This window comes from Malus domestica, chromosome 09 (genome assembly GCF_042453785.1).
Source record: "Malus domestica chromosome 09, GDT2T_hap1".
NCBI lineage: Eukaryota > Viridiplantae > Streptophyta > Magnoliopsida > Rosales > Rosaceae > Malus > Malus domestica.
Window position 1 is genome coordinate 1,108,119 of NC_091669.1, and position 14,418 is coordinate 1,122,536.

At 42.0% G+C, this 14,418-nt stretch overlaps 4 protein-coding genes across 5 annotated transcripts; 1 reads left to right on the forward strand and 3 right to left on the reverse strand.

Moving 5' to 3' along the window:
• Window positions 1-1,153: 1,153 nt before the first annotated feature.
• On the reverse strand, window positions 1,154-2,287 carry LOC139188073 (uncharacterized). The gene has a single exon (XM_070805105.1). It carries the CDS (start codon window positions 2,285-2,287, stop codon window positions 1,154-1,156), a length of 1,134 nt encoding a protein of 377 aa, XP_070661206.1.
• Window positions 2,288-5,424: 3,137 nt separating this feature from the next.
• Window positions 5,425-8,594, forward strand: LOC103421460 (protein WVD2-like 7). Of its 2 annotated transcripts, none has more exons than XM_008359500.4 (9): window positions 5,425-5,781; window positions 5,929-6,525; window positions 6,611-6,985; window positions 7,087-7,145; window positions 7,246-7,320; window positions 7,536-7,638; window positions 7,764-7,826; window positions 7,958-8,068; window positions 8,161-8,594. In XM_008359500.4, the coding sequence occupies exons 1-9, from the start codon at window positions 5,713-5,715 to the stop codon at window positions 8,344-8,346; spliced, it is 1,638 nt and encodes a 545-aa protein (XP_008357722.3). In that variant the 5' UTR covers window positions 5,425-5,712; the 3' UTR covers window positions 8,347-8,594. The 2 variants fall into 2 exon arrangements, with proteins under 2 accessions (XP_008357722.3, XP_070683467.1); XM_070827366.1 differs by having other exon boundaries at window positions 5,446-5,781; window positions 7,563-7,638.
• An 876-nt stretch (window positions 8,595-9,470) lies between these two features.
• On the reverse strand, window positions 9,471-10,232 carry LOC103421459 (uncharacterized). The gene has a single exon (XM_008359499.4). It carries the CDS (start codon window positions 10,160-10,162, stop codon window positions 9,569-9,571), a length of 594 nt encoding a protein of 197 aa, XP_008357721.3. The 5' UTR covers window positions 10,163-10,232; the 3' UTR covers window positions 9,471-9,568.
• A 769-nt stretch (window positions 10,233-11,001) lies between these two features.
• On the reverse strand, window positions 11,002-14,346 carry LOC103428999 (cystinosin homolog). The gene is made up of 9 exons (XM_070827367.1): window positions 14,109-14,346; window positions 13,844-13,976; window positions 12,487-12,576; window positions 12,239-12,363; window positions 11,862-11,904; window positions 11,603-11,720; window positions 11,458-11,507; window positions 11,176-11,355; window positions 11,002-11,094 (listed from the first exon to the last, which is right to left on the reverse strand). The coding sequence occupies exons 1-8, from the start codon at window positions 14,225-14,227 to the stop codon at window positions 11,206-11,208; spliced, it is 828 nt and encodes a 275-aa protein (XP_070683468.1). The 5' UTR covers window positions 14,228-14,346; the 3' UTR covers window positions 11,002-11,094; window positions 11,176-11,205.
• Window positions 14,347-14,418: the final 72 nt, after the last annotated feature.

Here is a 14,418-nt window from a genome sequence, read left to right on the forward strand (position 1 = left end):
GGGCAATACGGGCGATTTCATCGGTCGTAAGGCCGAAGAGAGAAACCGCCGAAAATACTTCAAAGTGATACCGTAAATACTGAAGGTCCTCTAGCGAGAAAGGAAGGTCAGCGACATCGATATCGGTATACGGGTCAACTTCAAATCCAAAGACACGAGCTTCTCGTATGTGCTGGAACCTTGCTTTCAATCCTGGATCTGAGGTCTTCTGGATGATCCGCTCAGCATCCGGACAAGTCAAGACAAGATCAATGGTGTCCTGACATGCCTTCGGCAAACCATACAAATCGTTGGCCGAATGTTCCTTATGAAATTCTCGCATATACTCCAAAGACTCCCCAAGGAACGGGGGGTGCAAATTCCGTCGAATTTTGACCAAAGGCTCTTGTATAGCTAGCGGGGATAATTTGTTTTCGGCCTTTTGCCTGAAATGTTCAACACGTGCCTTCATTTCCCCTGGTCGAATGAGAAGTTTGATCCGCTTATCAGCTTCTTCAAACATGGTCTCGACGTCTTGATCAACCAGCCGTTTCCCCTGAGCCAACTCTGTCATAATTGGTGGAGGTGGTCGCTTTTCATTAGTGGCAACTGTATCCTTCGGTCGCCACTTAGGGGCCGAAGTTTCTTGGGCTGCTTGTCGGCGAGCCATGCAATCTATCCGTTGATGCCGGCGTTTCTGAGATTTGGACAACGCAGTGTAAACGCCCTTCGAAGAATGGTATGTATACCAACGTTGATCTCTAGGCTCGGGAGGCTTGAAGGTCTTTTGACTCCGTGATGATCCTGAACTGCTAGAATTACGCTTATAGTAATCATCGTCATAAAATGAAGCATCAAAATCAAGGCGCCGCCTGACCGGGGGTGTATCTTCCATCCGTACTTTAGGACCGAGCCTCTCAAAAACCCCGTGATGGTGGCCTTCATTGGCTACCTTTTGCCGAGTTGCGGCCACAGGCTCCGAAGAAGGCTTCTCCTCTGATTCACTGTCGACCTTCGCTCTACATTTCCTGCACAAAACCGCCGTTCCACTATCTTCATCAGTACTATAATCCATCATAGATTTGACAATAGCGGGTCCCGTTAAAGCCGTAGGTGGTTTATTTGAACGAAAATCGGCCATGAACCGTGGCCGAACATTCTGATTCCGCGGGCGTTATGTCTCAACCACTTTAGCCTTGCCTTTCCCTTTGTCCTTGGGTAGGTACGCGTCGACCATGTTTACTGTTGCCGTGGGGAATGGATCAGTATCCACACTCATCTTTTTTTCGGGGAATTTCAGTTTGCCATTATCAATCCAGTTTTGAACGTTGTCGCGAAACACGACACAATTGTTTGTCGTATGTTTGCTTGAATTGTGGTATTTGCAATACACCTTCCTTTTAAGCTCTTCGGCCTTAGGAATGTTGTGACCGGGCCGAAGCTTGATAATTCTTGCGGATAACAGTTGGTCGAAGATCGCGTCAGCCTTGGTAATATCAAAAGTATAGACCTTTGATGGTTTCAACACTCCTTCAGCGGCCGAGCGACTTTTGACTTCTCTAGAATCAACCTGAGTTAATGCCTTACAAACGTATGGCTTATCTATTACTATCTCGGCCGCATCCACACTGACGCATTCATCCTCAGTTGACGCATAGCTGACAGTAGGATTTTTGTACAACGTCCCCCGAGATGGCGTTTTCGAAACCTTCTCCTCACGGAGCAAGTAGTCGTACTGTTCAACATGCTGGGCTAATTCATACATGTCCCGAAAGTTTGCCCCCAGGAATTTCTTTTTATATTCGACGTCGAGGCCATTCAAAGCAAGCCTGACGAATTCGACTTCGGGTAAGGGCACTCGGCACCAATTCCGGGCCGATTTGAACCTAGTGAGATAGTCCATTGGTGATTCATCAGATGCCTGAGCCATCCTTGCTAATGAAGAAACTGACATCTCCATCCCTGGTCGATAAAACTGCTCATGGAACTTCTCGACCAACTCTTCCCAGTTCTGGACGGAATTGGGGGGTAGATTAATGTACCAAGCAAATGCCGAGCCGGTCAATGAGAAATTGAATAGCCGTAACTTATGAAAGTCACTATTGACATCTCCGCATTGCGCAGTGAAACGAGCCACGTGCTCCAACGAAGATAAAGACGATTCACCGGCAAAAAGACTAAAATCTGGGATCTTGAAACCCTTCGGGTACCCAAACGATTCCACGTAAGCTGGGTACGGATGAATAAACTTAGGAAACTTCGGCCCTTTCTTCATGGCCGGGTCAATCATCCGCTGAACTTCGGTCATATCAACAGGTGTTGCTTCGACCCTCTGGTCGGTCCCGTCTGACCTACTATTCGACCCTCCTCCTTTCTCCAAGTTAATTGGTTTGAGCAGGGCAGGAATAGGCCCGGCCGGTACAATCGGTGCCGGGTTGTTTTCTGGCAAACAAGGTTGGCGAAGATCGAAAGGCCTGCTGCCACCAACTTGGCTAACCAGCATTTCGAGCAGCTTGGTTTGCCGATCATTGGCACTGAGTATCGCGTCATGCAGCTTGTCAATGCCTCGACTGAACGTCTGCTCGACTGACCGAGACTGCTCGTCCAGTCGCTTTCGGAGAAACGACCTCGTTGGTGGGTCTGATCCTTCACCACCATCCTCGTCACATTCCTCTATTATCCCTTCATTGAGAACGCACGTGTTTCTGTTAGGGATCTCTAAACCACAGAGTTGACCGCCGAGATTAAGTTCTCTCTCTCGGCGAGTCGCGCTCGTGGACTCAGGTGTACCAACGCTAAGGGGATTCTGCGCCTGTGGCACACTCTGTCCTATGCTCTGACTCGGTAAATCGGCTGTCGACTTTCCCATAGCTGTTTTCTTTTTTACCGATCGTGTTTCAATTGGCATGAACTTTGTAGTTTAGCACTGGGTCCCACCGGGCGTGCCAAAATGTTGACCCTAGAAATTACAAAGCCTACGTGGCGCGCAGGCCGAATATATTCTAAGCTAACTACGTCCTTCGGTGATTGCGGGGCGTGCCAACTCGTCGGCCGAAGCTCGGCCGAGGAGTAAATTTGATGATGCTGCGTTGGGTCGCGCTACTGACTTCTGCGTCTTGCGATTGCGGCCGAGAAAGGAACGCGTCTCGGCCTCTTGGGTTCTCGAGCCTGAAGACAAGGCTGCTATTTCTTACAAAGTTCACGAACCGAATTCGGCTTACAATGTGCCGAATGTAATAATTGTAACACCTCACCTCGCCGAGAAGGCTAATGAGATGACCTCGACCAACAAGGATTCGAAAACCCTTCTCGACCGAGACTTGGATAGGCAATCGACCGTTCTCGCCGCAGTGCTGTTGATGCCAACGGAAGATACTGCGAGATCGACCGACTCTACGGTGACAGAGCTATCTATGCCGACTTAAGATATCACCGGTTGCTTCCACAGTGCTGTTGATGCCAACGGAAGATGTGTCAGCGAAAAAAGAAAAGAAAAAGATCTCAAGTTGTGAGAGTTTGCGCAGGGCAATTTTTATGTTGATTTGCAGGGGCTTTTCCATTGCTGAATGTCTTGTATTTATAGTAGCAGAACACCGAGCCCGAGTTCCAATCCTATTTGAACTAGGTTTCCCTCTCCGGATTACCTCGATCAGTCCTATCTCTGCTAGGACTACGAATCTAGTCCTTAACTGAGCCGGATTCGCCTTCTAGTTCTACTGATCTCGTCAAGGGTCCCTATTGTATTAGGACTCGACTTGCACTCTGATTTAACCGACCTAGGCTTGGAAACCCATGAGCTGAACACCCCATGACCCTCTCGCCGTACGTCTTCCCGGGCCAAAAGTGATTCCTCCCTCGGCCCAAACTGTTATTTTGGGCCCAAACACAAGTTAGAGTTGCCTAAACAAAATGAAGGGTGGTTTGTTAATTCTTCCAAAGATTGATGATAATGGGTGAGGAAAATAACTCTTAAGTATTTCTACTAAACCCTACTCCATGAACATGACACATCGCCTCACGCAGTTGGCAAGCGTCAAACAAATAGCCTCCAAAGGTCATATTGTCCATGTGGTCCGGAAGGGCGAATAAGCTCACAAGCTTGAATTTTTGTAACAACATGAAAAATTTTTGCTCCTTCAAGATATAAGAGCAAGTCCACCGGGAACAAAATGTCCCAGCCCTCAGTGAATTTGCTCCAGCCCACAAAGTTGCCTGGCACCCAGCCCATGCCAGGCAATAGGCCAGCCCAATTTTGACAGACCAAGAAGCCGGCCTATTTGGTTGGCGCGTGCACGACAAGCGCGCCTGGGCGCGAGTGGCCAACAGGGCTGTCAACCCACTTGTGCTCCGGATCCCATCAGCGACGTGGCATGCTCATAGCCGTTGGATTTCCAACGGTAAAAAAAATTAAAATTTTACTTTTAAAATAGACCGTCCGATCACATATCAACGGTCCACGTTAATTAACTAAATTAAAATTTATTAAAAAATACATAATAAATACTAAAAAAATACATAAAATTTTAAAAAAAATTATTATTTTTTTCTATAAATACCTAACTCTCATCTTCCACCTTACACCACATTTCAATATTTTCTACACTTTCTACCAAAGCTTTCATATACTTTTTGTGTGAAAAAAAATACCAAAAAGCTTGTGGTTGAAGAATAAAGTGTATTTGATGAGTTTATGTAATTTCATTTTAGTGTGTTCTTTTTTATAGTTTATTTGATGAGTTTATGTAATTTTATTTTAGTGTGTTTTTTTTAAGTTTATTTGATGGGTATGTAATTTTATTTTAGTGTGTTTTTTTTTTAAGTTTATTTGAAATTTTATCTGAAATTGGTTAAAAATCTTATTCGAAATAAACTTAAAAAAAAAAAAAACACACCAAATAAATACGCTGGGTGCCAGCGCATTTTTTTAGGGGTAGAGATGCCTTGGCCTATTACTGTTCACTCAAGTCTATTAATGTTCACTTAATGGATAAATGCGCTGGGTGTTGGCGCAAAGTCCTTAGGGGTGGACTTGCTCTAAACTTAATACCAGAATTTTTGACCAATAGTTTTTAATCATTATATGATCAAGAATCTAATACAAAGATCCTCAAAGCATACCATTAGTCTAATACTACCTAGAGTTTAGCATACACTAGACTCGGAGGGAAGGGGGACTTGAAATTCAAATTAGCAAAAAAATTAGAATGTTGGAGGAATATCGTTGGATTGAACACGCGGGTCCTACAAACAAGAAAAACTGAAAACGATTTGAATTTATAAAAAGATTGCGTAATGTTAGGGAGAATGAATTTTGAAAACTAAAGGACATGACAGTTGATGATTGATTTATTACTTAAACGTTGATAAACGTACTTTTATTGGTGAGACATCTTTTAGTTTGTAAATTTAACTTTCAAATTTAGTTTCATATCATGTCTTTTGAAGTGGAAAGTCGGACGTCCACTTGTCACTCTGGCTTTGGCACCAATAATCCGAAGTCTCATCTCAATCTCTAATTCTCTCTGCGGCCCTGCCGGGGTCCCTCCCAACTTTTCCACGACACTTTTCATTTCAAATTTCAAATTTCGAAATAGACGACCACGACGACGACCACCCTCACGATTTATGCGAATCGTAAATCCGACATTTGGTTAAACAAACATAAGGGGTTTGGTTTTTTTGCCTCAAAGTTTGGATCTTTGGGACGACAACATCGAATTCGTACCAGAAATCATGGGAGAATCGACGTGTCTGATGCAGCCGTTCTCCTATGCTTCCGGCATCCCCAACGACGCATACGAGGTCAGTTCTTCGGTTTTTGTCTCTATTTTTTGTGATTTTTAAGGTTGAATTTCCATGTGCAGAGCACTTTTTACTTGCTGGGTAGTTGTTGGAATTCGGTTTTTGAGAATTGGTTGTGAAAAAGCTGGGAACTTTGAATTGTCGCAGGGGAACCCGATTCATGCTCTCGGGCAGTCAGTGTCGTTCGGGAGGTTCGTGTCGGAGTCCGTAGCTTGGGATAAATGGTCGACAATCTCGCACAACCGGCATGTGGAGGAGGCCGAGAGGTACTCCCGCCCGGGTTCAGTTGCGCAGAAAAAGGCTTTCTTTGAAGCACATTACAAGAAAATCGCTGCTCAAAGAGCCGCTGCGGTGCTTGAACAAGCCAGTGCCAATGCCAATGCCAATGCTGCTGCTGCATTGGAAAATGCCCCCGAAACCAAATCTGAAAGTCGGGATCGAAGGACGAGGATTTCAACCTCTGAAGTGTTCGTCGATGAGCAAAGGGAAGAGAAAGAGGAAGGGAAGGTCTACGAGCCAAATCGAGAAGAAGAATGCTTTGGTAAATATACCAATGACTATAATGCAAACACTGAAATGGAAAAATTTGAAAGCAGCAAGGTGCACCCTGTAGATCATGAAGACCGAGTTTTGGTGGAGAATTCAGCTGAGGTAGAACTTTCGAGCCGAAGTGCTGATAACAACAAGGAGGTAAACGAAATGGAGCTCACCGGCAAACCCCAGATCGAAAAGCCTCTGTTGAAGGTATAAATCTTGATTTACAACCGATAATTTTCACACTCATTGACTTATGAAGGTTGCTGACAACCTGCATTAATTGTTGCTTCAGCAAAGTTACAGCTCGAATCAAGAAGCTTCGACACCAGTGAAAACGAAAAAAACCAGACCTTTTATTTCCTCCAAATCATCATTAACATATCATAAAGCACCCAAAGTCCCATCTTCTCCAACCAAATCCACAGCTCCTAGTTGTTCCAGAAAGGATGACATTATCACTCCATTGCGTAAATATCCGGCCGCAGAGCTGGAGGACAAGAAGAAATCAACTCCGAAATCAATTCACAAGTCGATCAGGTTTACACCCATCAGGGAACTTTCTAGGCTGACTTCAACCGTCATCAGGAAGATTGAAAACTCAAGAGCTGGTGCTAGTTCTTCCAAGACATTGAAAGATTGCCCGACTGCTCTGAGGACTCCAACTAAGGTGCCTTCCAATTTCTGTGAATATTTTGCCAAAATGGCCTCCGAAACTTAGCAGCTTTGCTAGCCACGCTAACTTCTGAAGTTTTATTTTTCAATCTGCAGGTATCTAAGAATGAGGTGCGCCAGCATTCCACCACCACCCCATGTTCAGAAAAGAGAAGGTAAGACTGATCGTATGAAAAACAGCAAGCGTTCCGTTTTCCAATCGATATATGATTCATGTCTGATCCTGTTTCTGCGTATGGATTTCATGAATCACAGGGCCAAAACACCACTTGATCCCTCAGCCAGTGGAACCAAAACTCCTGTGTCCAAATGGCGTTCACTCCGTACAGAGTATGTGCCTCAACTTTTATCATCTTTCCTGTACAATTTACGTGTAGTATCAAGAAATGTTCACAATTTACCGAGTACATATGTAAGTATTAAGAATAACTAGAGAAGATAAATGTAGTCATAAACATATGAATTAATGGTTATGTTGGTCTCCCGTAGCGCCGCTCGTTTAGGACTTTGAGTTCTTATCATTTTCTTTCTCCCAATTTGGCCAGTTGTTCAAAGATTTTGAGTGCCTGCAGAAACAAGGCGAGGTCCCCATTTTCATTGGCCCCTTTCACCTTAAAAACTGAAGAAAGAGCTGCAAGTAGAAAGAAGGCAAGGGTTTGCCTATTTCTTTTTTATATATGTTCCTGAATTCTAATCATATCTATGTTATGAGATAGAGTTATATATGTGGTTAAAGTTCTAATCGATGTCATGTTCTTGTTCACCGCTTACAGAAGCTCGAAGAAAAGTTTAATGCGAATGAGGAACAAAAGGTGCAGGCGCAAAGAAAACTCAAGGTTGTTCTCTCATTACCAAGCTTCTTCAATCCGCTGTAATTTTAGTCCGTACAAATTGTTAAAACCTAGAGCTAGACTGGTTTTATTTACAACAACTTTCGATTAGTACCTTAATCGCTATGGTCATGCAGGAGAAAGAAGAAAAAGAGATTGGAAAGTACCGTCAAACGCTTTGCTTCAAGGCCAGGCCACTTCCTGATTTCTACAAAGACAGAAAATCACCAAAGAAGGAGATACAGAAGGTAATGTTTGTCCTTAACCAGTTCAAATGCTCCTCACCGAAAGCTTAAACGTTTTCTAAAGTTTGGTTATTTTCCCCGCTTTCTTCCTGCAGGTTCCAGTTACTCCTCAGTCAAAGAATCCAATCACAGTTGAGAGCTCGACTCCTCGACCTCCTAGTGGAGCTTCAATCAAGAGCATTAGCCAAGGAAGGAATAACCGAACCCCAACTCGTTCACTCATTTCACGATCCATTAAGACTACTCGCGAGAATAAATCTCCAAATATTCAGCTTGGATAACCTAAACCTGAACACAAGTTTCTGTTGGAGCAGAAGTGAGAAGTATCGGTCCTGCTCAAAGCTTCGAGCAACTTTTAGATAGTCTTGATTGCACCGCATACCGAAATGAGTTTGCCTGAGACACAGAAACATGCATAGAGATTGCGAGCAAATTCGTTCTTGTATGAAGAGTGTAGTTTGTAACTAGTATTCGTGTACCACGATTTGTTTAAACTCGAGGAAATGTAGAAATTTTGTAAAGCAGCAAACCTGGAATTTCCACTCAGAATCTCATAAATTTCAATGCACGGCTGCACAAAACTCCTATAAACTCGAATTTCATACAATTACAAGCAACTGTTTCCGTAGATGAATCGAAAGCTTCATCAGGGAGATAAAAACAGAAGGTGAGGAATGAGGAAAGTTTCAGTAAACATATAAGTTAAAATTACCAGCACCATAACAGTGGGACTATCTGTAAAAAATTATAACATGTAAACATATAAGAACTACAAATGCTTTCTTTACTGATAAGCTTACTTCTTAGCTTCTATTATGTCAATTGGGTGGGAAAATTGACGGTCTCAAGTCCGGATAAAGGAGAAGGAGATGAAGTCAGGTAGTCGACAACTGACATTTCGTTTCATGTCAAATTCCTATGGTAATGAACAGCCGACCCCACTAGGCTTTGCTGTTGTTGTTTGGGCCGAGAAAATTGACGGAAAATTCGAACTTTAGTCCTCAAATGCAAATACGTAACGGGTCAGAGTCCTAATCAGCAAATAGCAATTTCCAGTTCTTCAACATTACATGAATGCCAGCAGTATAAAATCAAAACCTGGGAAGATCAGAATGATCAAAACTTTCATTATCTCCAACAAAAAAGGAATGCCAGCAGTATAGTAATACAATCTCTTTGCAAAATAAGAGTAATGTTGCGGAAGATAGACGTTCCTCCCCCTACCATCTCTTTGCAAAACGGAAAACTGTATTGGTTTGGAGTCGCTCTTTAAATAACAATGCAGCAAAACATTTCAAGAGAACCCATAAATCGAGTGAGAGAGAAACAAACGTATAAATATACACAATCGGCTACATCCAAGAATCTCCAATAAATATAAAAATACTTTAAAAGTAAGTCGAAATTAAGAAATACAATTTTCACCATTATCAATAACTCGTACATCAATGATATAATAAGAAACAATAATTAAAAGATAATAAACAATAATTAAACCACTAATCACGTTTGTGGCACTAAGCACCAACCATCATCTTCCTCGATTTGATGATCAATCACATAATCCACATTAAAGAAACCCATCTCTTCGTAATCACCATGATGCTCAACATCATCAACATTATTTTCCACCGTCCGATCATCATCTCTATCATAATATCCAACTGCATAACCATTGATTTCATGATCATCGTCACCATCATCATAGTCATTCTCATAATCCCTAGAGAGACGATCCAACAACCCCGTGGCGGACAAACCCAATTGACTATTCAAGCCGGGTTGCCCGTCCACGACCCGCCAAGTGACCAACCGATGATTGGAAACGACGTCGGAAGACTTGAGCTTTCGGTTGCCCTTGGTCTTGTCCTTGGCCTTGGAAGCCGGGTGAATGTGACACTCGGTGCACTTGGGCTTGCCGCACTTGCCGGTGAACTTGGAGTGGTTGGTGGGCTTGGTTGGCACCTTGGTGAACAATCCGGCCGTGGGCGGAGACTCGAACTTGTTGACGTGTCGGGTTGCCGGTCTCGGGTTCAACGGCTCCGGTAGGATCCGGTGTGTCCGGACCATCCCATGCTGGCGACCATCTCTCTTCATTGTTGACAAATTGGGTTGTGGGCTAAAAGAAAATGATGGAGGTGTTGAAGTTTTGCTTCTCTTTTATACACTGCAAACGAGAACTTGGGAAGCACGGAATTGTTTGATGGGTGGATAATTCGTGTTGGGCAAGCCGTTGCCAAAATTGACAACTCATTTACTATTATTATTTTTTAAAATTATTTATTTATTATTTGTTTTTAAATAATAAATGAGATTCTTTTTCTAAGGCCTTCCAGGCTTTTCATGAAAAAATTAAAAAATTGAGTGTGATACCAATATATAGAAATCAAACTTATACTGTAAGTCGAAATATCTTAGTGCTATAAGAATGATTCTCTTATATAAGTAGCAAATATTAAAATAAAGAAAAAAAAGTGGATGGGTCCCACATTTAATATATAAAACTTATATGTACGGATAGGTGTGTCTAATTTCTACTACTAGACGGTAGAATGGCACCTTACTCAACATTTATTCATTCTATTAAAAAAATTAATAATTTTTTTTTCTGGCTAATTTGTCGTGTCACAATATAATCGAAATCGAAATTGTTTATAGTGCCACTGTACTAAGCCCCCAACCTTATCAGAATTGTTTATTCACTTAATCATTATTTATAGGTTATTACTACAGAAGCAACAAGCTCGTGATTGTACCAATTAAACAGAAAAACGGAACCACAAATCATGTTCGTGGCACTAACAACTAACCTTAATCTTCCTTACTTTGGTAATCTGTCACTTAATCGCTAGAGTGATGAACATCGCTATCATCGATCTAGTATATAACTAGGGTTCCAAGTTTTCGGCTCTCAGTTTACCCCGAAAGAATAAGAGTTCAGTAAAATTTGTGCTACATATAGTTGAACTGCATAATGTTCATACAGCGTGGCTTCTTTTGACGCTCCAAATGACTGTTTTTCTTATTCCCTGTACACAAAGAAAGTAAAATACAAGAGACAACCGAAGGCTTACTGAATCTTACATACCAGATGTAAGCTGATATCTTACACGTTGAGAGGCCAAGCCGAGCTTGAAGCTTTATACATTTTCGGAAACTGGGTCATCGGAAGACTTGATAAGTGGTTCCGTGCTCTCCTTACTGATGATTTTAGGGGCGATCAATGCTCTCTTGCCGCGATACAGCACAAAGTGTTGATTCATGAATATAAGGTCAAAGAATATAGATATCTGAAACAGTAAGAACCGTCCACGTATAAGAAAGAGGCACAAATCATTTAACGAAAGAGGAACAAATCGACTTGTTCAAGATGTTGATATATCAGTCCATACCAAAGACAGCAGCGTCTTTCCCATATTTCCATAGAAATTCACCCAAGAACCTGGAAGGTGCACAAGTTAGAAACAAACTAAGCACGAAGGAACGATGTTATCAAACTGAAACTATATATCATTGGTTAAGGAAGAGATGATGAACCTTGATCTATAGACTGCACGGCCATTTGTGCATAATTAGCCACCCCTCCGGAAAAGTCAAGTAAAATGTTGCCAATGCTGAATCCATCTGTGCTCTTCCGCAGGAAGTTCATGGATGCCTATACTTCGAAAAAAGTTTTGTATCAGTACAGGCTTACTGTTCGTTCCTACGTATCTATATACTCTATGTTGAATGGAGCGAATGCATTGAGGACCGGAATGTGAAGTATTTGAAAAGGATTATAGGAGTCAATACTAACCTGGGGAATATATTTGATGACTGTCATAAAAACTTGAATTGAGCTGCAACAATATTAGATGAAATGAATTTAGAACGAGAACTTCACACAAACCCAACTATCGCTGAATACAACAAAGCCGTATGAACAAAATAAATTGAATAAAGTTTCAAGGCAACAGAAGGTAAATAGATCTTGACATCTGCTTTGCTACAAAAATCATTGTACTTTGGAAGGCGGTGGTTTGGTTTATGCATAACGACGACTGAGAAGATAAAACCATTAACCGTCACCAGAGAGGATGCACATTACAGACATTCCATCAAGTCTCGATCATAATTTACGCGGACAATACAATGAAATTTGAGGCACAAAAACATAAAGGAAAAAAATCTTACTTGAAAATTGAGATCAACCAAAGCCAGGAATGGGTTGGCAGAGCTAAGAAAACACAAACTGCAGCACCTAACCACACGGCAGCAACAATTCCAAAGGAAATCTTGGAGACCTTCTGATTTCCGCGCTGCATAAAGCCATCATCAAAAGGTCAAATATGAAACTTGCCGCGACAGAGCGACTGACATCAGGATTGTGAGTGTATAACACAGATTAAAATCTAAACTAGGCAAAGAAGATCAAGACACACTTCATAGATTGCAATTTGGCACAGGGTAACTGCCGTCATCAAAACGGCATGAATAGAGAAAGCAACATCATTTGCTGCAACAGGTATCATCTGCAATCATAGGACAAGAAGAGATTAGTACTTCCAAATATATATATAATCTATCAACTAAATCTCTTTCCTGCCATTAGGTGCACAAACTTTTCATCGTTTAGGCTTTCAGATGCCGCAAGTTGGGAGTTTGAATTTCTACTTGGTCCCATATTTATGTGCCCGAAAGCCTAAACAGCGAAACACACCAGAAATACAGGGCACAGAACATATTTCTGAGATAGAAATCTGTTTACGGCCTTGAAATCCAGTGTACCATATCTCACTAGTCTCCAAGCGTCCAAAATAAACCAAAGCTATTACGTTGCGTCTAAAACCGATACGTACAATACATTTGTTATGTAATCCAAAAACTTGTATCAAGTTAAAGGAACACTTTAACTTATTAAACCGTTTTCTAGTCAACCGAAATACACAGGGATCAGGACAGCTTTCTGAGACACAAATTAGTTTTCACCCTCGAAATTCATTGTACCCCTTACTTCACTAATCTTAAGGGCCTAAAGTAAACGAAATCTGTCGAACTTCATCTAAAGGATACATATTGCTTTCGTTATGTAATCTATAAACTTACAAGTGTCAACATTTAAGCTGAGCTGATTAAACCCTTTGCTAATCAACCAAAATACAACCTACCCAATTGTGAAAATGTAAATTTCGACACAAAAAACCGAAGCTTTAGGCCATCTCCAATCGAAGGAGGGCTAGAGGCCTAGTTTTAGCCTCTGATCCTTCAAGAAATTAATATTTTAATGAACAGTGCAGTGCTATATTTCTTATCATCTCCAACCGAATGACCAAAAGGTCATAGGCCAAACATATCCCTGTGACAAAAAATCATCTCCAACTGAGGGCCAAATGGCTATAGTATGGAATGTGAAGAATTAAAAAAAAATAAGGTAAGATAATATGGAATGTGAAAAATATGTGAGAAATGGTGTAGAAAAAAATTAGAAAATAAAAAAAAATCCAAAACAAAAAAAAGTAGGCTGGGCAAAAATAAAAATCATAAACCCTGTACGAAAAAAAAAGGTAGCCTGGCTGGCTGAAGATGGCCAACCCGTTGGCCTGATTGGTTGGTTTTGGCCTGGTGGGGCCCACAAGTCATTTAGCTTAGTCCCAGGTTGGAAACGATTTTTGTGTCATTTCGGATTATTTTCAATCCTATGGCCTCTGACCGGGTTTGAAAACAGAGAACACAGCTGCTGGAATGAAAGCAACCATAAGAACAAGTAGTTAGGGAGAGGGAAAACAGAACAGAACAAACCTGTTCTTTGCCGTACTTTTCAAGGTACTGCTTTTGGACGGCCGTGCTGAAGTAAAGACTGGCGTTGTAAATGAGATAGGCGGATTGCTTCGTCAAATTCAGCACCACGAAATCGAAGTTCAGCCCCACAACACTGAAATCCGAAATTCAAATGTTCAAACTCACCATCCAAAAATTTAAAAAGAAAAAACCCATTTCGAATTTCACAAGACAAAATCTTGGTCGGAATCGAATCCCCGAGAAAATAGATACAGGAATCAATCACCTTTTCCGGCGGAAATTTAAGACGATTTGCGGGTAGGCACCGACGGTCCAACTCAGGAACGCCACCCATCCCAGAACTTCGTATGTGATTTCCAACGGAATCGAATTCCACGACGCCATTCCTTTCCTCCCCCACTTTACCTCTCTCTCCTCCCGGTTCCCACTCGGCCGGCGGCGAGAGGATTCCGAGCAGCCTTAAATTTTGTCCAATCAAAAGCGCGGGGAGAGAGCAAGAGTGAGAAGACAGAAAGGGGGGGGGGTTTAAATTTCAACTGTCATTCGCCGGTCCGTTCCAAGTGGGCCCCACTCGA